Raw genomic sequence first — 22,828 nt, 5'->3', positions numbered from 1 at the left:
CAGTAGTGAGGGAAAGCCACACTGGGAGGGACAGTACTGAGGGAAAGCCACACTGGGAGGGACAGTACAGGGAGTTCCACACTGGGCGAGGGGCAGTAATGAGGGAAAGCCACACTGTGGGAGGGACAGTACTGAGGGAAAGCCACACTGGGAGGGACAGTAGTGAGGGAAAGCCACACTGGGAGGGACAGTACTGAGGGAAAGCCACACTGGGAGGGACAGTACTGAGGGAAACCCACACTGTGGGAGGGACAGTAGTGAGGGCATGCCACACTGGGAGGGACAGTAGTGAGGGAGAGCCACACTGGGAGGGACAGTACTGAGGGAAAGCCACACTGGGAGGGACAGTAGTGAGGGAATGCCACACTGGGAGGGACAGTAGTGAGGGAGAGCCACACTGGGAGGGACAGTACTGAGGGAAAGCCACACTGGGAGGGACAGTAGTGAGGGAATGCCACACTGGGAGGGACAGTACTGAGGGAAAGCCACACTGGGAGGGACAGTACTGAGGGAAAGCCACACTGTGGGAGGGACAGTACAGGGAGTTCCACACTGGGCGAGGGGCAGTAATGAGGGAAAGCCACACTGGGAGGGACAGTAGTGAGGGAGCGCCACACTGTGGGAGGGGTGATACTGAGGGAGGGTCATACTGTGGGAGGGGTAGTACTGAGGGAGTGTCACACTGTGGGAGGGGTGGTATTGAGGGAGGGTCATACTGTGGGAGAGGTAGTACTGAGGGAGGGTCACACTGTGGGAGGGGTGGTCACACTGTACCACAGTGGTAGGTGCCTGGACCCCAAACTCTGACACTCCCTCCTTAAGCTCCACTGGCTCCCTCTGCCCTTTAAGACATCCTTTAAAATCCACCCTCTTTGACAAAACACAGAGAAAAATAACTCTACTTGTTCTGTATCCCATGTTTTTCTTCTTTATCATCGTCTTTATCTCTCAGTTAAATTATCCAAACTCAAAATGCAATCATTCAATTGACCCATGATTTAATTATACTTAAAAGCAAAACTACCTTGACCAGTGGAACTGAACGTGTGGAGAAGTGTTTGTTCTTTAGTATATTATATTCTGGTGTGCGTAGAGTTGAATTTCTTGCCCGTTTCTTGTCTGAAGAATCCGTAGTGTGTGCTTGAGCAGAGTGCGATTTTTTTCTCCAAGAGGACCACAAACTTGTTGTAGGGTCTGGAGGCTTACGTGCCTCAGTGACCCGGAGAGCAATGCCAGTTGGAGTCAGGGCTTCATGCTTTGGATCTTGGTCGGGTCACCCATGCCAAACAGGTCAAAGGGTAGAGGTCAGACCGAGAGTAACCCACCAGTCCTCCAGGTTTCGCGGTTCAGCTCAGGGCCTGACTGGTCAACCAAAATTTTTCCCGTTGACATGCCGGGTCTCGGCCCGAACATCAACTATCCCTCCGCCTCCACAGATGTTCAACCTACTGAGCACATCTGGCAGTCTGCACTTCATTGCACATGTCTTTCCTCAGTACGTGAATCTATCACTCAGACCACCCATCTCCCCTCTCTTCTCTCAGTCCGGACACACGGTCTCAGCAATTCCTCTTCCCCGACAGATGCTGCCCGGCCCGCAGATGGTTCCTTGCACGGGGTTCCAGCGCCTGCCGTCTCTTGTGCCTCCTTTTTCTCTGCCTGAGCTTGTGTGTCTGTCGAAATGGCTTTTAAAGTGTTGCTGTTGTACCTGAGGTGATGGTCATCATTGTCATCATCGGGTGCCATGCCCAGTCTGAGTGGCCCACACACTCCTGTTCCGGGTCGAGTGGACCATTTCATTTCGTTTTCATTTTTCAATCTATGGGTCAGGACTCATCAGTATTCATTTCCAGTTCTCTGGCTGCTGTCTCCATCATCGTTTGTCTTTGCCTTCCACTTGCTTTCTTCCCTTCGATCTTTCCCATAATTACCGTGCATCCTAACTCCTCTTTCCTAATCACATGTCCAGTGAAGTCACGTTGCCTTTTCATGATCTCATACATTATTTCTCTTTTTGTGTTTGCTCTGGTCATGACATCCTCGTTAGATATTCGTTTTGTCCATGATGTTCTTTGCATCCTCCTCAAAAACCACATCTGTGCTGCTTCAATCCATTTCCTCACGTTACTAGATATTGTCCAACATTCTGAACCATATAACATAACTGGATAAACGTAACATCTCAGTACTCTGAGGCGGGTTGTCAAGCCTAGTTTAGTGTTGGGCACTATACTCTTCATTCTCGTAAAGGTGTCTTTTGCCGTCCCTGTTGCATCTGCCACCTGATGTCACCCAGCTTAATGCAATAAGTAAGATGAAGAAAGGGAGGGCCCTGATGAATTAGTAATAGAACAGATTATCGCCCTTGAAGATTATGGAATTGAAAAACTTGCTAATTTAATCAATGACATTTATGAGACTGGAATAATACCAGAAGAGATGAAAAAATTAGTATCTATTACTCTTCCTAAGAATCCTGGAGCAATAGACTGTGAATTACACAGGACCATAAGTTTAATGAGTCATATCACCAGGATGCTTCCAAAAATTTTGATAACAAGAGCTAGAAGTAAGATAAACAAGCTGAAATGTGTGTTGTAGGATACACAAAATCTCACCATGACAACAGGCAAACATAAATTTGCCCCCAATAACTTTACATACGTACATACAATTGCTCTATGTACAGAAAAGTTTCTTGTACATTCTAAATGACACAAAATGCTGGCAGAACTCAGCAAGTCAGGCAGTATCTGTGGAGATGAAAAAAACAGTCAACATTTCTGGCCGAGACCCTTCATCAAGACTGAGGAGGCTGGAGGGAGTAAAAAGTGGGGTGTGAGGAAGGAGGATGAGCTGGAAGGTGATAGGTGGAGCCCAGGTGGGTGAGAAAGGTCAAGGACTGGAGAGGAAGGGATCTGATAGGAGAGGAGCCTGTGTGTCAAATGGGAGGGGCTTATGTGTGAAAGGGGGCTGTCTGTCAAATGGGAGTGAATTATGTGTGAAAGGGGAGGGGCCTGTGTGAAATGGGAGGGGCTTATGTGCAAAAGGGAGGCAGTGTATCAAATAGGAGTGGCTTATGTGTGATAATTAAAGACAAATGGTGGGATTGCTCTACAACTTCAGGTATAAACTCGATGGACTGAATGGCCACATTCTTCTCCTATCTTCACTATTCAAACAATTCCAGCATCTGCAGAATCTCTTTAGTGTATAATCCTTTGAGGAGTCACACCCTCAAAGTTGTGATAGTTTAAGTGGTTGTTCAGAGGAAATTCATTCAGTGGCCATTTCATCAACTACCTCCTGTTAATTTGCATTAACTGCTCTGTTAATGCAACTAACTGAAACACAAAGTACACTGCAGTTGCTGTGGTCAAAGCGACACGGACAACACGCTGGATGAACTCAGCAGGCCGGGCAGCATCCGTGGAAATGAGCAGTCAACGTTTTGGGCCGAGACCCTTCGTCAGGACTGAAGAGGGAGGGGGCAGGGGCCCTGTAAAGAAGGTCGGGGGAGGGTGGGGAGGAGAAGGCTGGTAGGTGCCAGGTGAAAAACCAATCAGAGGAAAGATCAAGGGGTGGGGGGAGCAGGGAGGGGATGGGCAGGAGAGGTGAAGAAGGAGTGTAAGGGGGAAAGCACTATGGGTGGTAGAAGGAGGCAGAATCATGAGAGAGGTGATAGGCAGCTAGAAGAGGAGGCAGAGTGAAAGTGTGATAGGGGAAGGGAGAGGGAGGGAATTACCGGAAGTTGGAGAATTCGATGTTCAAAATGCAAATATCTTATCGGCTAATCATGAGGCTCCAGCTCAGACATGGTCCAGAGGTTCAGTTGGAGTTCACAGAACAAACACCAGAATGGGGAAGAAACGTGATCTGAGTGACTTTGAGCGTGGAGTGATTGCTGGCGCCAGATGGGGTGGTTTGAGTATCTCAGAGACTTCTGATCTCCTGGGATTTTCACTCTCAACAGTCTCTAGAATTAACAGCGAACGGTGCGAGAAACAAAAGACATCCAGTGAGCGGCAGGTCTGCGGGTGAAAACACCTCGTTAATGAACGTTCAGACTTTCTAATTGTGGTATCTAATTGCGCTTTTAAAAAAGTGTTCTTACCACGAGATTTTTTTTCAAAAGTTTTTTTCCCCTCCCGCCTTCCGCTTCCCCGGTTTAAATCCGCTCGATCGCGCCCGCCCCGCTCCGAGGGGCGGGTCTCGCCGGCGGTGTCTATAAAAGAGGGAGGGATCGCAATTGTTCCAGAGCGATTGAACTTCAGAGGGAGGAGTGGGAGTGTGTGCCAGCCGCCAGCCCTCCGACCCACCAAGTTGACACGACGCGGAAAAAAGTTTTCAAAACCTTTTTCCCAGATTTGGGGTAGTTGCGAGGACCCGTCTTCTGCTCCCCGCAGGCTGCATAATGCCTCCCCACGACCTGTTGGACTACCGAGTACAGCTCGCTCCTCCCGTGCCGCCGCACAGACCCAGGCAGGACACCCGGAACGGCAGCCCCCGGGAGCGGTTCCTCAAATGCGTCCTACTGGGAGATGGGGCAGTCGGTAAAACAAGCCTCGTCGTCAGTTATACAACGAACGGTTACCCAACCAAGTACGTCCCAACCGCTTTTGACGACTTCTCGGGTAGGTATTCCTCATATGTCATTTGCATTTTTTAAAAATGTGCTTTCAACTTGCGCTTTTCCAGCGGAACAGAACTTTGTAGTAAAATATTTAGCTCGCGAGTTTAACGGGTAGGTAGCAGGAAAGTTTGAAGATCATCTTCATACCAGCTTGTTACTTAACAGTGGGAATGTTAGTTCCATGCTGAAATTACTGCGGCCGGTGCCTCACTCGCTACTAGACTCCCTCCATAAAGTCGCACCAAATATGTTTAAGGCAGAGATTCGCCGGGGCATGAAGGGATACGGGGCGGGGGTGGTGGGGGGGAAGACAGGAGATTGGGGCTGAGAGGGGAAATTGGATCGGCCGTGATGAGAGTAGACTCGATGGGCCAAATGGCCTAATGCTGCTGCAGTACCCTTATGGTCCATTCCACAGCGGGGCCATAGTTGAAACGAAATGCGGGCTTTCGGGTTAACCGCCCGTTCCGAATCAGATTTAATATCACTGGCGTGTGTCGTGAAATGTGTTGGTTCGCGGCGTCGGTACATGATAATACATAATAATAAAATTAACTAAGTACAATATATGAAAGATAAATGGGTCCTGTAACGAGAGCAAATCGAATGAGATGGTGTATGCGGGGTAGTGAGAGTGTACAGCTGGGTTTCTAAGCCTTTACCGAGAATGCCCGCAGGAAAATGGGGGTTGTATGTGCTGACGTATTGTACTCCGATAATAAAAGTTTACTTTTAAGCAAAGTTTGGACAGGTGCACGGGATAGTCGGGGTATGGAGGGCCGCGGCCCCGGTGCGGAGGAGACCGTTTAAATGGCTTCGGCCCGGACTAGATGGACCGAAGGGACTATCGAATCTCTCTGCCTGCTGTAGTTAGCAACGGCGAATGACAAAGCTCACGATTTGAACAATCCGAGACCCTTTTTGTTCTCCCGTGGGTGCTTTGCGTCTCATTTTACGCCACGAGCAAATGGACGTTAAAAATCTACTTGTGTTGATTGCTGCGATAGTCACAGGCGTTTTTCTTGTGGGGGGGGGGTGTCAATGCATTCTTGGAATTTGTTCTGTGCTGGGCTAATAAGTGAACCCCAGTGAGCTACCGTGGAAACTTTTTTGATCAGCCGCTGTGATTAAGTATCGCTGTTTACTGAATAACTCCGGGCCAAGGCCGTTAGGGTGAAACAGCAGAAGTCAGTCCGAGCGAGCGCCTCCGGCGAGTCGGTGACTAAATGGGGTGGTTAAAGGAGGCAGAGTTTTACCCAGGAAATTCGAGAGTTCGCTGTGATGGGAACCGAACCCAGTACTTGGCTGGGGCCGGGACCGCCAGCGTTCCGTGTGCTGCGTCGCCTTCCCGGCGCCTGCAGGATGCAGTTCTGTTTGTGTGTGTGTGTGTGACCTGTGGGTGGGTGGCTGCAGGTCCAGACCTGGCCTCGGGACCGGGGTAACGTCGGCGCTACGAAGAGAGGAGGAGACCGGTGCAAGCGAGTTGGAGGATGGAGCTGGCTGGGAGAGGGGAGCTGGGTGCCCGAGAGGGGTGGGGAGAAAGGGCGGAGGGCGCCCTTGCAACTTGGGGGTACTGTGTTGGTCTGAGTTAAAGTGCGGTGATTTAATGGGTCCACTAATACCCTGAGGAACGGTCTCACCCCAAAACTTAAACTGTTTCTTCCCGTCTATAGATCAGAATCCGATTTGATGTCGTGACGTTTGCCTTTGTGGCAACAGTATAATGCAATATATAATTAAAACGAGTATGTGCAAAAATAGGGGGGGAAAGGTTAACACGAGGAAATCTGCAGATGCTGGAAAGGCCAGGCAGCATCTATAGGGAGAAGCGCTGTCGACGTTTTGGGCCGAGGATGCTGCCTGGCCTGCTGTGTTCCTCCAGCATTTTGTGCCTGTTGTTAGTTAATGGGTTCAACGTCCATTCAGAAATGGGATGGCAGAGGGGAAAAATTTTTGAAAGCGATAGAAGTAGGAAAAGTGTTTCCATTGGTAGGTGAGACTAGAACTCGGGGGCATAGCCTCAAGATTCAGGGGAGAAGATTTAGGACGGAGATGAGGAGAAACTGTTTTTCCCAGAGAGTGGTGAATCTGTGGAATTCCCTGCCCTGGGAAGCAGTTGAGGTTTCCTCACTAAATATATTTAAGATACAGTAAGATGGGTTTTTACATAGTTTTGGGGAAAAGGCAGGTAGATGGAGCTGAGTTTACGGACACAGATCAGCCATGATCTTATTGAATGGCGGGGCAGGCTCGATGGGCCGGATGGCCTCCTCCTGCTCCTATTTCTTATTTAAGAAGGCGTTCATGAATCGTTGAGTGTGTGCCTTCAGGCTGTTGTGCCTCCTTCCCAATGGTAGCAATGAGAAGAGGGCATGTCCTGGGTGACGGGGTGCTTAATGATGGACGCCGCCTTTTTGAGGCACCGCTCCCTGAAGATGTCCTGGATGCTGCAGGGGCTCGTGCCCATGATGGAGCTAAGTCTTACTGCCTGACCCACTGAGTTTCTCCAACATCTTGTGCGTTTCTTTGTGCCTCTCCCTGGATTTCCAGCATCTCTTCAGTTTCAAGTTTAACTGTCATTCAACCAGATACAAATGCCCATGGATACAACCAAACAAACAGTGTTGGACCAAGGTGTTACCAACAGTCACACATGCAAATAACAGATAACAGTAAACACAAAAAAGTACAGTCCACGTCCCTGGGTCCATGAATGTTGCGGCAGTCTGCAGTTGAGCACGATACGGTTTTTCCTTATCACTCTGTTTGTCTTTGAGCACTGGAACAGGATCACTGGGTGAAAATGATCCCGTGCAGTTCTGCAGAGGAAGACGAGGAGTTGATTCTGTTGCTCTGCCTGGTGTCTTACCCGCAGTCCGTGTCACTAGATGTGCCGGTGCTGCTGCCTCCGTCCCAGGCACCCTGGTTCAGTGCTGACCTCGGGCGCTGTCTATGCGGAGTTCGCACGTTCTCCCGGTGATTTCCTCCCAGTCCCAAAGACGGGCAGGTTTGGTGAGATAATTGGCTGTCCTAAATTGCCCTTGGGGCGTGAGTGAGTGGTGTTATTATGGGGGGAGTCGATGGAAGTGTGTGTGTGTTAGGATCATTGCACGTGAGTGCTTGATGGTTGACACAGTCTAGATGGTCTGAATGGCCTGTTTCTTTGCTGCTGTAAATTGCCCCTACTGTGAAGAATCTGGAAACATGGAGAGAGTGCAGGTGATAGTCTCTTCCAGGGCTAGCATTAACCTTATGGGTGGAAAGATTATGACAGGAGTTTCCTTGTTAAATTGGTTGCAATATGTTATTTATTATCAAATAACCTTGAGGTTTATTTGTTTTTGTTTGTTGAGTGAGATACATTTCAGAATTTCTGGCCCTTCGAACAACACCACCCAGTGAACCCTCTATCTAACGCCAGCCTAAGCATGGGACAATTTACAATGACCAACTAACCTTCAACCAGTACTTATTTGGAGTGTGGGAGCACCCGGAGGAAACCCACGTGGTCACGGGGAGATCGTACAAACTCCTTACAGGCAGCAGCGGGAATTGAACCCGGGTTGCTGGAACTGTAAAGCATTGCACGATTCTTGCAGACACTTACAGGAAAATAAAGAAAAACAATACAATTTATCAGAGTGGAAAAATATCTATACATAAAGATTGACAAACAACCAATGTTGGAAAAAGACAAATTCCTACAATAAGCAATACTGCAAACATGAGTTGGAGTCCTTGAGAGTGAGTCCTCAGGTTCTGGAATCAAGTTGGTGTTTTTTCTTTTTTTAAATCTTTTTATTAATTATTATTGAAAATTAACTAAAACAAATTAAGTCAATATGTCATTATGTACAATAAGGAATTAAATTAGCAAATATCTGATTAACAAAGCTAAGCAATAATAAGAAGAAGAAAAAATAAAGTGTTAAGAATAGTGTCGGTTCAGTGTTGGGGTGAGTGAAGTTATCCACACTGGTTTAGGAGCCTGATGTGTTGAATCAGTTCAGTGTTGGTACGAGTGAAGTTATCTACACTGGTTCAGGGGCCTGATGTGTGGAATCAGTTCAGTGTTGGGGTGAGTGAAGTTATCCACACTGGTTCAGGAGTCTGATGTGTGGAATCAGTTCAGTGTTGGGGTGAGTGAAGTTATCCACACTGGTTCAGGAGCCTGATGTGTGGAATCAGTTCAGTGTTGGGGTGAGTGAAGTTATCCACACTGGTTCAGGAGCCTGATGTGTGGAATCAGTTCAGTGTTGGGGTGACTGAAGTTATCCACAATGGTTCAGGAGCCTGATGTGTTGAATCAGTTCAGTGTTGGGGTGAGTGAAGTTATCCACACTGGTTCAGGAGCCTGATGTGTGGAATCAGTTCAGTGTTGGGGTGAGTGAAGTTATCCACACTGGTTCAGGAGCCTGATGTGTTGAATCAGTTCAGTGTTGGGGTGAGTGAAGTTATCCACACTGGTTCAGGAGCCTGATGTGTGGAATCAGTTCAGTGTTGGGGTGAGTGAAGTTATCCACACTGGTTCAGGAGCCTGATGTGTGGAATCAGTTCAGTGTTGGGGTGAGTGAAGTTATCCACACTGGTTCAGGAACCTGATGTCTATTACATTATAGCACTATAATTCTTTAAAAAAAGAATTATTATAAAGTGGTTTGTGATTTTTCTAATTCAATATAAAAGCCCCTATTAAAGCCAGGTTTGGCAATATTAAGGTATGGTTTATAAAAGTTTATGCTGGTAGCCCAAGCCCACCATCAACGCCGCCCTCACCCACATCTCTTCCATCTCGCAAACGTCCGCCCTCACCCCATCCTCCCGCCACCCCCACTAGGGGTAGGGTCCCTCGCGTCCTCACCTACCACCCCTCCACGTCCAGCACATAACTCTCAGTAACTTCTGCCATCTCCAACGCGGTCCCACCGCCGAGGACGTCTCCCCGCCGCACTTTCCACTTTCCGCAGGGTTCGCTCCCAATGTGACTCCCTTGTCCGTTCGTCCTTCCTCGCCAAGTCCAGGTCGCAGTGAGAGGCTCGGCCAGCGGAGAAGGTCAACGGCTGTCGGCCACTGACATTGACCGACTTGTTCACCAGAGTGAAGACACGAGCTGGGAAAAGTTGCCGCCGGCTCCACCCACCCTGCCAGTCACCTGTTCACGAAACTGTCATCAGGAGACGACACAAGCCCATCGCCACCTGTAGTTACCGCGCTTCTCAACAAAACTCACTCAGGTGTAATCCCCCCGTACAACATCTATTAAATGGCCTCTCCTGATCTCCTTGTCCTGTTGATAATAATTGTTACTTACTCATGGCTCTTTGCACTAGTGTCTTGTTGATTGCTGGTCGTCGTCGTTATGGTATTGTCCTGTGTTTTACGCTGGGCACCGAACCACAATCAATTCTGGGATGTTTCACAGGCTGGCAATGAAGTGACTCAGCTGGAGTGTTCCAACGCAGCTCTTGATTGTCTCATAGGGAAAGCATGACCCCACAAGTGAGGGTGCACAGGAGGATCCGGATGTTCCCGGGACGGGAAGATTGGAGACAGTGTGGTGCAGGAGGCCGGGAGCGACTTCTCAAAAGTTCAAAGTTAATTTATTATCTAAATCACCGTCCACTACCCGCAGGTTCACTTTCTTGCACTGCAAAGATTCAAAGTATGCATGTGGCATATGAGTTTCATCGTCCAATCAGACCGCCACAGAACATGGAACCGAGCCGTTCAAAGAGAAACGTCGAACCCCCCCCCGCACCCCGCACACAAAAAAAACAGGTCAGGCAGACGGCAACAAAAAGTACACGAGTGAGGAAGCACGGAATATAGAACGCCGAATGGAAAGAGTCCAGGTGCATCCAGCGTTCGTTATCCGCAGGCTGGCTTGTTCCAAAGCCGCCCAAAATAGCATCAGAAGCAGGAGCGACCCGACACTGCAGAGTCCAATCCGTAAACTGCGTCAGTCTGTAAATACGAAGGAACGCGGTAGAACCAAAGAGGAAATCTGTCGCGCAACCGACACGAAATAGACAGACGGAGCAATTACAAAAGAAAATGATAATAATCAATAAGCAATAAATATTGAGGACGTGAGCTGGGGAGGCCTTGACAGTGAGTCCATAGGTTGTATTAGCGTTGGGGTGAGTGGAATTGTCCCCTCTGGTTGGGGGGGCAATAACTTCCTGAACCTGTGGCGTGAGTCCTGAGGCTCCTGTACCTCCAGATTCAGCACCTGATGGCAACAGGGAGAAGAGAGCGGGGCATGGGTGGGGGGAGTCGTTGACGATGAGCGCTGCTTTGCTACGACAATGTTGACGTGCTCAATGGTGGGGAGACCTTTACCTGTTCACGAAGGCCTGATTGTCTTGTCTCTGAACGGAGACAAGATGACTGTGTTTACATTTTTTCCCCTTGGCAGCAGGGATAATTGATGTTTTCATCGATGCCATAAAGATATTTTTGGTATAAATAAAGGCGTTTAACAAAATCAAAACAAACAAAAAAACACACACACACACACTTTTTTTAAAAAAAAAACAAAGTTAGATACAGAGTAAAGTTTAGCCACAGATCCCATACTCTGTCCACAATGCTCCATCAATCAGTATTGCGCACAGTGAAGTGATCATGAGGTTTTGTAACCTCCCCACCCCCCGCCCCCCCGGCTACATATCACTGGGAAGGGGGAAATGAGGTCAGTTTCCACGCCCCATCCTGTACCCCGCTGATTCTGCCCTTTGACAGGAACAGGGGCATTGACTGACGAGGCCATTCCCCTGACCTCGCAAAAGGAGCAAATTGTTGTGATGCTTTTAAATATGTAAGGACCACATCTGAGTGATTTTTCTTCCCCCATACCCCCCCCCATGGGATTCCGAAGGGCAGTTGGGTGGCAGAGAGAGCAGCAGTTTTAAAAAGCCTGGTGGAAATACACAGTGCCAACCCTTTGAACTGTATTGATTTAATCCGAGCCTGATTGCGGGACAATTTACAGTGACCGATTAACCTACCAACCGGTACGTCTTTGGACTGTGGGAGGAAACCGGAGCACCCGGAGGAAACTCACGGGGAGAACGTACAAACTCTGACAGGAATTGAACCCGGGTTGCTGGTACTGTGATCCACTACACTACCATGCCGTCCCAAAATCTGAACTGAGGAGATTGACTGTTCTCAACGGCATGTGTGCATTAATCTGCGATCAAAGAATCTGTGACAAAATACCGATAATCACTAGACTGAATAATTCATTACCAACCATATTCCCACCATACCTCCCAATTCCTGCCATAGCCTTTTATCGAGGATGATGACGCATCAGGACAGCGGTGAAGATGGAGGAAGGCTACAGCAGTGAAGAGTCCTCAGTCATCTTTCACTCCATGTTACTGGACCCTGACCCCGACCTGTCAAAGGACTGTCTGGTGTGTCAGCCTCCCCACGTTGTACAGAGTGACGCACAGGCGTTCTCCAATAAGGAAATCCACCTGTGGATCCTGGATCATCCTCTACGGCCAACTGAAAGCCAATGAACAAGACAACCCCTTGGAGCAGGGGTTCCCGACCGGGGGCGGGGGGGCCACGGACCCCTTGCTTTTTGTCACTGGTCCATGATATAAAAAAGTTGGGGAAACCCTGCCTTATGAGACCATCATCCTCAGCTTGGGTGATCACACCACAAAGGTTTCTGACTTGTTATGACTCATTCTACAAAGTCTGTCTCCTATGGAGATGACACCCACTCTTCAGGAATTCCTGAGGAGTAATCTGGTTGGAAAGGGGGGTTTCCAAGGATGTTTCTGGGGAAGGTGGAGCTGTTTTAACTAAGGCAGGGAGTATTATAAGGATGCTTAATGAAGTGTAGCCAAGAATGAGGTGGCTACAGGCAGCAGAATCTAGCTAGCATTGCTAACTGGGAGAATCCCAAGGCAGGAAGTGCTTATTTTTTTCAGAAGTAAGTTGAGATCTGAGTGGTGGGGGAAGGGGGGGTCAAGTTCACTGGCAAACGATAGAAAGGAAACTTTTTTCCCCAAAAAGTTTTAGATGCCACAGGTGAATCTCAGCAACTTCTGTCTGGAAACAAAGAAAATAATGAAATGCTTGGTTGATCACGCTGGTGAACGATCATCGCAAACGATGCCCTGTAACTTCACTTTGAACTCAGAGGCGGTTCGATGTGGCAGGACCGAAGCGAGGCCGCGGGCTGTCGCCGGGAGCCCTGAGGTTCGATCGGTTTCAGGCGCCCGGCCGAGCTGGAAAGGTCGGGTACAGGTCAAACCGAAGTGGCGGGGCCCAGGCCCCAGAGCGTATCGAGGTGACTGAACCCAGTGTTCGGGCGACAATTTAGGTGCTGTCTGAATCGGAAAGATCAGGGTGCCGGGGCCTGAGCTGAGGGATGGGCCGATTCAGCTCGAACTGGGGGCCTCTCGTTGTAGTCTCCGGACCAGAACACACAGTTTGCTTTTTTATTTTCCTCTGCATGTTCGGTCTTTCTCTACTGGATTCTTTTTGTTTAGAGGCTGCCTGTGAGGAGATGAATCTCAGAGTTATAACGTGCATACTTCGGTTAGAGTACTTTGAACTTTTGAAACGTTCAGGACAAAGGAAGAGTGAAAAGATGGTCACTATTGCCTTTGGACAGAAGGCCGTTTGACCCAATAGCTCTCAAACAAATTCCTCCACCCCCATGTTTTCTGTATCCTGTCCCTTCCCGTCCCCCCGTCCCCGCCCATTAGACATTTCAGCCTGTGACCCCTCTTCCTCCTGGACTGGGAAGATGGCTGGTATGCGTAGGAGAGGGGAAGGAGCGGAGCAAGACTTGGTGGAGGGTGGTTAATGGATCCAGCTGAGGGTGGGGGGAGCCCACGATGTACAGCAGCCGCTTGACTTGCAACTCTGCCAGTCGCTGGGAGTTGACTCGGTTGGGAAGGGGAGTGAGAAATCCCAAAGCGGTCGAGACGGGAGCGTGCAAACTCCGCGCACACGGACCACGCTGGACAGGAGATCGGGGTCAAACAAAGCCATGGGGCGGAGACTCTCTGGCTGGTAGGCCGATGTGAAACAGGCCATTTGTCCCACCAGGTCCATGCTGAGCAGCCACTGATCCTGTTTTCTCACTCTTCCTCCCGCAACCCCCCCCCCCCACCACACGTCCGTTGGTCGACGCTGGTCCAGAATCAGCCCTGTTCTCCCGCACTTGCCCGTGACGTTCGGCAAGGCTTAGTCTGTCTCTGAGGATTCTGGCAGGTTTCTACAGGGCCCCCCCCCTCCCCCGGGGAGCATTCTGAGTGGTTGTACGGAGGGGTGCTTCTGAATCTGGAAAAAGCTAAAGAGGGTTGAGAGCTCAGCCAGATCCTCTGAGAGGGCACTTGCCTCAAAGTAAAGTGGAACTTTGTGGCGTCAATGCTAAGTAAGTGGTGACAAGCCTTGTCTCTATCCGTAGGCAGTTCGGTCAAATACGTTGTCCTGTGTGGAAGGTGCTGTACGAATGTTGCTGGTGTGTGGGTCAGTCCCTGAGGCCCAGGGCACTGCCACAGAGCAAACTTTGGTCCTTGCTGCTCAGGTACCATGGACCCCGGCCTGTCGCGTCCCCTGGTGTCCTGGGCACTGTTAGGCCGGGCACCGCTGCTCAGAAGCAAGGACCGAGAGCTGCTTCTCCCCCACAACTACACAGCGTGTTTGTAAAGTTAAGCAAGCTGTAAGAGATCAGAAAAAAAAAACCTGAACAGAAACACAAGGTCAGATTTGGGACTTTCCATCAGGAGGCGTGTGTATGCTTCTGTGAGTCACCGATCGTTGGGAGGGAGGTGGGTGCTGGAGACTCATCGATGTCGGTACCCCAGGGCCTCTAACCGAGGGACCTCTGACTCCTGAGCTGGGCCCCTCTGATCTCCCGCTCAGAATGTTTGTTCAGCGTTGTAATCTGCTGCTGTCCCTGTGCAGAGTCCAAAGTCTAAAGGCTCCAGATCAGGTTTCCCAGCAGGGATTATTAGTGAGTGAAATCCCCGTCCTCCCGGTTTTTATCCGACCCTCGGCACTGTCCATGTGGCGCTTGGCCGCTTTCCCTGCGACCGTACGGGATTCCCTGGGCGCTCGGGTTCCGAGTTGCCCAAGGCATGTTGTGGGTTGGTCGGGTGAGCTGGCTGCCGTGCGCTGTCCCTGGTGTAGGCCGGCGAAGAGACGGGATGACGGGGAAATGACCAGCTGTTTGGTGGGATGGCCGAGCATCGAGTACAGTCTCGTTGGGCCGAACAGTCATCGCACTGTGAGGAATAAAATGAAAACCCAGGAGATTCTGCCCATGCTGGAAATCCCAATCAATGCGCACACAATGCTGGAGGGACTTGGCGTTCACGGACCCCTCGGTTAATGGTAGGGGTCCGTGGCATATAAGAAAGGTTGGGAACCCCCACCCGATCAATGGAGGAAAATAAATTGTTGAGATTTTAGTTTGAGATGCTTCATCAGGACTGGAAAGGAAGGGAGTAGAAGCCCGAACAAGGACCTGGGGAGCTTCTGTCCTCTTCCTTTTCAGTCCTGATGAAGTGTCTCGGCCTGAAATGTCGACTGTCCATCTCCACAGATGCGGCCTGGCCTGCTTTCTCCAGCTTTCCGTGCGTTTGTGGTGGGTAGCACAACCCCTGCGTGTCGGGTCGAATGTTCACTTTGTTCAATCGTTTCTGTTAACCTAACGCAAGTTTTCTTTTGTCTCATAGCTGTGGTGCAGGTCAACGGGACCCCAATAAGACTGCAGCTGTGCGATACGGCAGGCCAAGTGAGTATTCACGCCGTGCTCCTCCCAGCCTCCTTCGCCCTTGGCGCGCCTGGGTCACTCTACACCGTTGGCCTTTCATCTGGCCTCAGTGATAGACACACAAGATGTGCGAGCAGATTGAGGCCTTTCGGCCCATCGAGCCTGCTCTATCACTCCATCATGACTGATCTATTTTCCCTCTCAACCCCAGTCTCCTGCTTTCTCCCCATAACCTTTGATACCACGACTAATCAAGAACCTGTTAACTTCTATGACCCATGTCAGGTTTATCATCACTCATGTAGTTCATGATTTTTATTGTGGCAACAGTTTATTGCGAAACAGAAAATTACCACAGTACTGTGCAAAAGTCTGGATATGCATTTGTCCAAACTTCTCTTTGATGCAGCTCTTTAAAACTCTAGTTAGGCCACACTTGGAGTACTGTGTCCAGTTTTGGTCGCCTCACTATAGGAAGGATGTGGAAGCATTGGAAAGGGTACAGAGGAGATTTACCAGGATGCTGCCTGGTTTAGAGAGTATGCATTATGATCAGAGATTAAGGGAGCTAGGGCTTTACTCTTTGGAAAGAAGGAGGATGAGAGGAGACATGACAGAGGTGTACAAGATATTAAGAGGAATAGACAGAATGGACAGCCAGCGCCTCTTCCCCAGGGCACCACTGCTCAGTACAAGAGGACATGGCTTTAAGGTAAAGGGAGGGAAGTTCAAGGGAAGAAAGGGTTTTTACTCAGTGGTTGGTGCGTGGAATGCACTGCCTGAGTCAGTGGTGGAGGCAGATACACTAGTGACGTTTAAGAGACTACTAGACAAGTATATGGAGGAATTTAAGGTGGGGGGGGTTATATGGGAAGCAGGGTTGAGGGTCAGCACAACATTGTGGGCCAAAGGGCTTGTAATGTGCTGTACTAAATGTTTAAATGTTACAACCGAACTTGGATCCACCACTTCTGCTGGCAGCTCGTCCCGCACCCGCGCCACTCTCTACATTAAGATCAATGGGAAGTTTGACTAATTTCTCACACTGGTTATCGGCTTGCTGTGTATAAAATGGCTGCCGAGTTTCCAACATGGCTTCGGGGCACGTCCGCAGCTGGGGTGGCCTCGGCAGAAGTGTTGAATAACCCTGGACCCACCTCATGTCTCTCTTTCCTCTCCCTTGCTTCCCAGGACGAGTTCGACAAGCTCCGTCCCTTCTGTTACCACAACTCGGCCGTCTTCCTCCTCTGCTTCAGCGTGGTCAGTCCCTCGTCCTTCCAGAACGTGGTGGAGAAGTGGATGCCCGAGATCCGGTCCCACTGCCCCACCGCCCCTGTGGTCCTGGTGGGAACCCAGTGTGACCTTCGCGGAGACGTCAAGGTGCTGATTGACCTGGCCGCTTGCAAGGAGAAGCCAGTACCCTCGGCCGCGGCCCACAGCCAGGCCGAGAAGATCGGGGCCGTGGCCTACATTGAGTGCTCCTCGTTGACTCAGAAGAACCTAAAGGAGGTCTTCGACATGGCCATTGTCTGCGGCCTCCGTCAGTTGGACAGGCAGGAGGCCAGCGAGCGCAAGATGAGGGCTCTTACCGCCAACAAAATGAGGACTCTGTCGCGATCCTGGTGGAAAAAGTACATCTGCGTTGTATGAAAATTGTGGGGTGGGCGAGGGGTCACAGGGATGCTTGCCAAACTTCTGAGGTGGGGGGGGCGGGTGGGTGAATGATGCCCAAGATGGAATTGCGGAGGAAAGGGTTTTCCATTTCTGGCCTGGTGCTTCCTTGCTGTGTGTTGTTACATCCACTGAGCAGATATTGGTCTCTGCGGAGACACGGCAATTGCAGATGTTGGAATCTGGAGCTAGAATGCAGTTCTGGAGGAACACAGCAGGTCAGGCAGCGCCTCTGGATGGAAATGGGCAGCCAACGTTGACCAGGTGAAGGTCAACTGGCCAATTCCCTCCGCAGATGATACCCTCCAGGCCTGCTGAGTTCCTCCGGGGTTCCGTGAGATATTTTAATTATTGTCACGTTTTGGGTTGGCCGGCAAGTTGGCCCTGGGAGAGCTGAATAGGGTTGGCGGGCGGGCAGCACCACTGCTCAGTCAACCCTCGATTGGGCTTTGGGTGCTCAAGGAGTGAGGGGGTGGGAAGGGCTTGATTGTAATCCCCTTCCAGTGCACAGTTGCTGGTCGGGTGGTACCGAGGCCTGGCGTCCTCCAACCCCAACCAACATCCTGATCTTTGGGCCAGACCTCTGGGGGAATTCATCTTCCTCCCCGTCCCACTTAGTCACCAGGAGAATGCCATCTAATTTAAAATGAAATATGGCATTTGTATGGCTCCCTGCCTAACCACAACCTTGCCAATGATGAGACCTAGGCTAGTGTAGTGTACAGAAAGTGCAAGGTCAGTTAGACCTGCGGACCAGCTCACCTCTTTGGTGTGCATTAATGAGAGTACTTGGGACAACTGCCCTGCTCCTCCTGGTAGGAGGTAGGGTGAACTTGAGATCTTGTATGCAAGGGCTTGTGTCAAAGACCCTTTACCCGAGTGTAGAGAAAGTGTAGAGAAAGTTCACAACTTCGGCTGTGTTTATTTCAGCTTTCCGGCATCTGCAGTATTTTAGTTTTCTGAGCTCTTTAGATTTTACTCGAGGCTTAGTCAAGGCAACGACGCTTCCCATCTTCGGGAAGCGTATTTAAAGTCAGTGCTCCGAAATTCTTTGACAATCTGATTTAATCTTCGGTGCCTTGGTTATATTTTTAGTTACTCCTACACAGTTCAAGCCCAGCCCCCCCCCCCCCCCACCCCCACCCCCTATCCCTCTTCTGGGAAGTTATTAACTTCGCGACTCTCGCTCACTAAATGTCGGGTGTAACGTCTGTGGGGGGGGTAGCTACATGTGGGGGGGTTTTTTTGGGAGTTTGTTTTTGATGTCGGACACGGTGCTCACAATTCCTGCTCCGAAGCTCCGAGTTAGGCTTTGCGTTGGGTCTGTGTGTGCACGCGACAGTTGATCCAAGCGAGGGGCCGTTCAGGGTTTCGACAATTCCTAATTGTAAGAGAAGAAGCGCATCTTCAGGTTTGACCTCTGTTACGATCCTTTACACCAGCCTTTTTCTTTCAAGACCATTAACCGAGGGGTCCAGTTTGGGAACGCCAGCTCGAAACCTCTGTGTGCTCAGTCCTTGCTTGCACCTCTTTCCCCAGAAACCAGAATAAGAAAGCTTTATGATAATTTTCTGTTTAGTGACTGCTATAGTCACTCATACTACTGTAACCAGGGGCAACCAAGCAGGTAATTGAAAGGGTCTGTGGGGGCAGCCTAACTATGTTTTCGAGTGTTTCAGGACGATGCCTTTTACTGCTCAGTGCGGCCCTGGCTGCGTTTGGCTGACTTTATTAGATTCTGAGGATTTTATGCCGCGGTTTGCCCTTGACACTGTTTTAGGGACGAAAGCAGTTTTGTTTCAAGTGCAGGTTACTGGAAAGCAGCCCCGTGACTGCCCCTTGAATTCAAGCCGGAGGCTTGGGTATTTTAGAGGAGGGGGTCGTCACACTGCAGGTCCCTACCCTCCAGCACCGCGTTGGGAGTCCGTGGCCGGCTCTAGATGTTGCAGGAGTGGCTGCGAGATGGGGTGTTGTGGGCGTAGTGTCCCTTGGACAATTGGGAGGCAGCCGGCCATCGGCTGGAGTGCAGGGCCACTTGGCCACTCGGCATATCCCCCGAGTATTGCCAGGGTTCAGACTCTCATTCACTTATCGGATGTACCTCGAAACGTAGTGAAATAGGTCACTCAAGCATTTGGTGGGGGCAGCCCGCGAGGGTCACCACACGTTCCAGCACTAACGTGGCGTGCTCAATATGTTTACAGCACACAAGCAACAACAGGAGGAGAACAAGCCCCCCCTTTTCCCCCCTCCTGCACACACTCAGTCCTCTAATCCATCTCCGGGCCCCCAGCTTCCAGTGGATTTAAACATTGGGCCTTGGGCCTTCGACTCGTGCACCCAGGCTTTGGCCATCAGGTCTCAACTTCCAGTCGACCTACGGGCTTTGACCTTAAGTGTTGAGCCCAGAACTCACTGAAGGTCAAAGAGAAGTGGTCGATCAGAAATCTGGAAGCCGAGACCCAATGGGCAATTAACAGCATCTGGCTGGAGGCTGCCTTTGGTGTTATCGGCTACCACGAAACGACCCTAAGAACTTTGAGAATTTGGGGCTAGTTATTAGTGACTACACTGGACAACTTTCTTCTCTGGAAGTGTTGCATCTCAGATTTTTTTTTTTAATTTGTTTACGATAGACCGCTTGAAGATGAACACAAATATAACTTCAGACTACTTGTATCGCGTAGGAATTTGGAGAAACAAGAGATTAACGTTTATAGAATATAATGCATTTAATTGTGTAATGGTGCTGAAGCTTTACAATAGTTCAACTAAGCTAAGTTGGTGACTTTCGTTAGTTAGTTCTCAGTGTTCGAGGCTTCTCACTTAAGTGTCTGACGATAATCAGCCAGCGATGACTGATTCCAGTTACCCTGATATCATTTCTCCATCACCACAATGTCGTGAAACCTTTCACCTTCTCGTCACCGACAGTGCCAAGGTTTGCAGGGAAGAAGTCTAAATGGGAAAGCAGAAAATAAATCTTTAGTGACAGATTGCACTTCATGGTTTTGTATGCTAGAAGCACGTTGTCAACCAACTGCACGTAGTTTGGTGCTCTGTAGTTGCCAAGAAAATTTTCAGCAACATCCTTGAATGCCTTCTGTGTGATTTTCTCCTGTCCCACTAGAAGTTCTTTGAACTGCCTGTCATTGATGACCTGTTTGGTGACCAATAAAAATGCCTTTCTCAACCTTGCCATCAGTTATTCTGATGAGTTATAAATTGATAGAACAATTATGGGCGATTTTTTTTTAAAGGTGCATAGGTAAAATTCTTTGATTTTTCTTGATCAAAAATTTCAGTCAGTAAAATCTTTTGTTGTCGATAAAGACGGACTATAACCAAATGAGAGCCAGCTCCTCTTGGTTTACCTACCATTTTCACACTGGGAGTAGGTGGGGAATCTGGGATGAGAGGGGAAATTATGTGGGAGTGGGGAAAGGGTTAGAAGTGCTTCCATTGACACATGGGAGATGTGTGAAATATTAAAAAATGCTTCTTTTTTGCAGAAGTTTATATTATAGTTCAAATGTATAAGTGTATACGCAGGCGAAACAAGCCACGCGGATAGTATTACCGGTGTGAAAGTTAAGTCAAAGGCGCAGGAGCAGTTTGGAGGTTGTGCTTATGAAATAATTTACACCGGGGTTGTGGAGCAGGCGAGGATGACCCCCCCCCCACCCTCGAGGGTGGGGGCACTGCTTTGTAAACAGCTGGACTCGACTGTTGCTGCATGAAGTGGAAAAAAAAATAAAATGTCTGTATTTTTCAAACGAAGTGCATCTTGTCTGCTTTTCCTGTCTCTGAAGAAACCTTATTCTTGAGAATGTTGCTGGGGCCTTGAGGTCGGATTTGTAGGAGGAGGGTAGAACTGGGAGACCGCTTCGCCAAGCGCCTGCCAGAAAAAGCGGATCTCCTGGTGGCCACGCTTGTCAATTTTACTTCCCTTGCCCATCCTGACTTGTCTATCTGTGCCTTCTACTGCCACGATGAGACCTCACTCATCTGAAGGATTGGCACCTTGTATTCGTTAACCTGATGGCATGAAAGTTGATCCCTCGAACTTCCAGAAATTGCACCACCCCCTTCACCATTCTCCAATCCCTTCTCCCTCTCTCACCTTATCTGCCTACCTGCCCATCACCTTCCTCTTCCCCATTCTCATTCTTCCATGATCTCCTGCCTTTCCTATCAGATTCCCGTTCTCCAGCCCTTTATCTCTTGCACCAATCAGCTTCCAAACTCATTAATTGACCCACTCCTGGTTTCACCTATCTCCTACCACCTCGTACTTCCTCCCCTCCCCTCCACCTTACTCTGACTTCCCAGATTTTTCCTCCAATCTGATGAAGGGTCCTGGCCCGAAATGTTGAATATTTACTCCTGTCCATAGATGCTGAGAGACTGCTACTGCCCGACATAATGCATTTTGTATGTGAAAGCACAAAGGGAACATGACAATTTCTATCCTCATAATGCCTTTTTTGAATTGCAAATTCCTGGATATTGCCACCACCAATACACCCAAAATGAGTGCACTCCATTCATGTAATTGACTGTCGATTGCTTTCATGCATATGCAGACATATCAATTAAGTGCCTGGTTCCGAGTTGCATTTTAAATTTAATCTGAATGTTGGTTGCTGAAGGTGGTGTTTACTATATGGCCCATCTTCAGAGTACTCCCTAAAAGGTCCATTTCCTGCCCCTGTCTAAGGAGTTTGTACATTCTCCCCATGACCACACGGGTTCCTTCAGGTACTCCAGTTTCCTACTACAATCCAAAAACGTATGGGTTAGGAGTTTATTTGGTCACAGCTATTGCTGGCATAATTTCAGATGGTGATGAGACATACAGGAGCAAGATGGATCAGCTGATTGAGTGGTGTCACAGCAACAACCTTGAACTCAATGTCAGTAGGACTAGAGAATAGATTGTGAACTTCAGAAGGGGTAAGATGAGGGAACACACAGTCCTTATATAGGGATCAGAGACAGAGTTGGTGAGCAATTTCAAGTTCCTGAGCATCAGCATCTCTGACGATCTGTCCTGGGCCTGGCATATTAATGCACTTACAAAGAAGGCTAAATTTCATCAGGAGTGTGAGGAGAGCTGATATGTCACCAAAGACACTTGCAAATGACTACAGGTGTACTGTGGAGAGCATTTTAACTGACTACATCATCGTCTGGTGGTGGAGGCTACAGCACAGGATTGAAATAAACTGCAGATGCTGGAAATCCAAAGCAAAGCACGCAAAAGACCGTAAGATACGGGAGCAGAATTAGGCCAATTGGCCAATTGAGTCTGCTCCACCATTTCATCATGGCCGATCCATTTCCCTCTCAGCTCCTGCCTTCTCCCTGTATCCCTTCATGCCCTGACCAATCATGAATCTATCAACCTCTACCTTAAATACACCCAACGACCCGGCCTCCACAGCCGCCTGTAGCAACAAATTCCACAAGTTCACCACTCTCTGGCTAAAGAAATTCCTCCTCATCTCCGTTCTAAATGGACATCCCTCTATTCTGAGGCTGTGTCCTCTGGTCTTAGACTCCCCACCACAGGAAACATTCTCTCCATATCCACTCTATTGAGGCCTTTCAACATTCAATAGGTTTCAATTCTTCTGAATTCCAGAGAGTACAGGCCCAGAGCCATCAAACACTCCTCATATGATGAGCCTTTCAATCCTGGAATCGTTTTCGTGATCCTCCTTTGAACCCTCTCCAGTGTCAGCACATCCCTGCTTAGATAAGAGGCT

General features: G+C 49.3%; 1 protein-coding gene across 1 annotated transcript; it reads left to right on the top strand.

Annotated features, from left to right (window-relative positions):
* Nucleotides 1-4,263: 4,263 nt before the first annotated feature.
* LOC132386061 (rho-related GTP-binding protein RhoU-like) lies at nucleotides 4,264-20,837 on the top strand. The gene is made up of 3 exons (XM_059958349.1): nucleotides 4,264-4,634; nucleotides 15,349-15,407; nucleotides 16,578-20,837. Exons 1-3 carry the CDS (start codon nucleotides 4,415-4,417, stop codon nucleotides 17,034-17,036), a joined length of 738 nt encoding a protein of 245 aa, XP_059814332.1. The 5' UTR covers nucleotides 4,264-4,414; the 3' UTR covers nucleotides 17,037-20,837.
* The last annotated feature ends 1,991 nt before the right edge of the window (nucleotides 20,838-22,828 follow it).

Source organism: Hypanus sabinus, unplaced genomic scaffold, assembly GCF_030144855.1.
Source record: "Hypanus sabinus isolate sHypSab1 unplaced genomic scaffold, sHypSab1.hap1 H_10, whole genome shotgun sequence".
Classification (NCBI taxonomy): domain Eukaryota; kingdom Metazoa; phylum Chordata; class Chondrichthyes; order Myliobatiformes; family Dasyatidae; genus Hypanus; species Hypanus sabinus.
The sequence above is the reverse complement of the archived record's forward strand: the minus strand, read 5'-3'. Positions and strand labels throughout refer to the sequence as shown.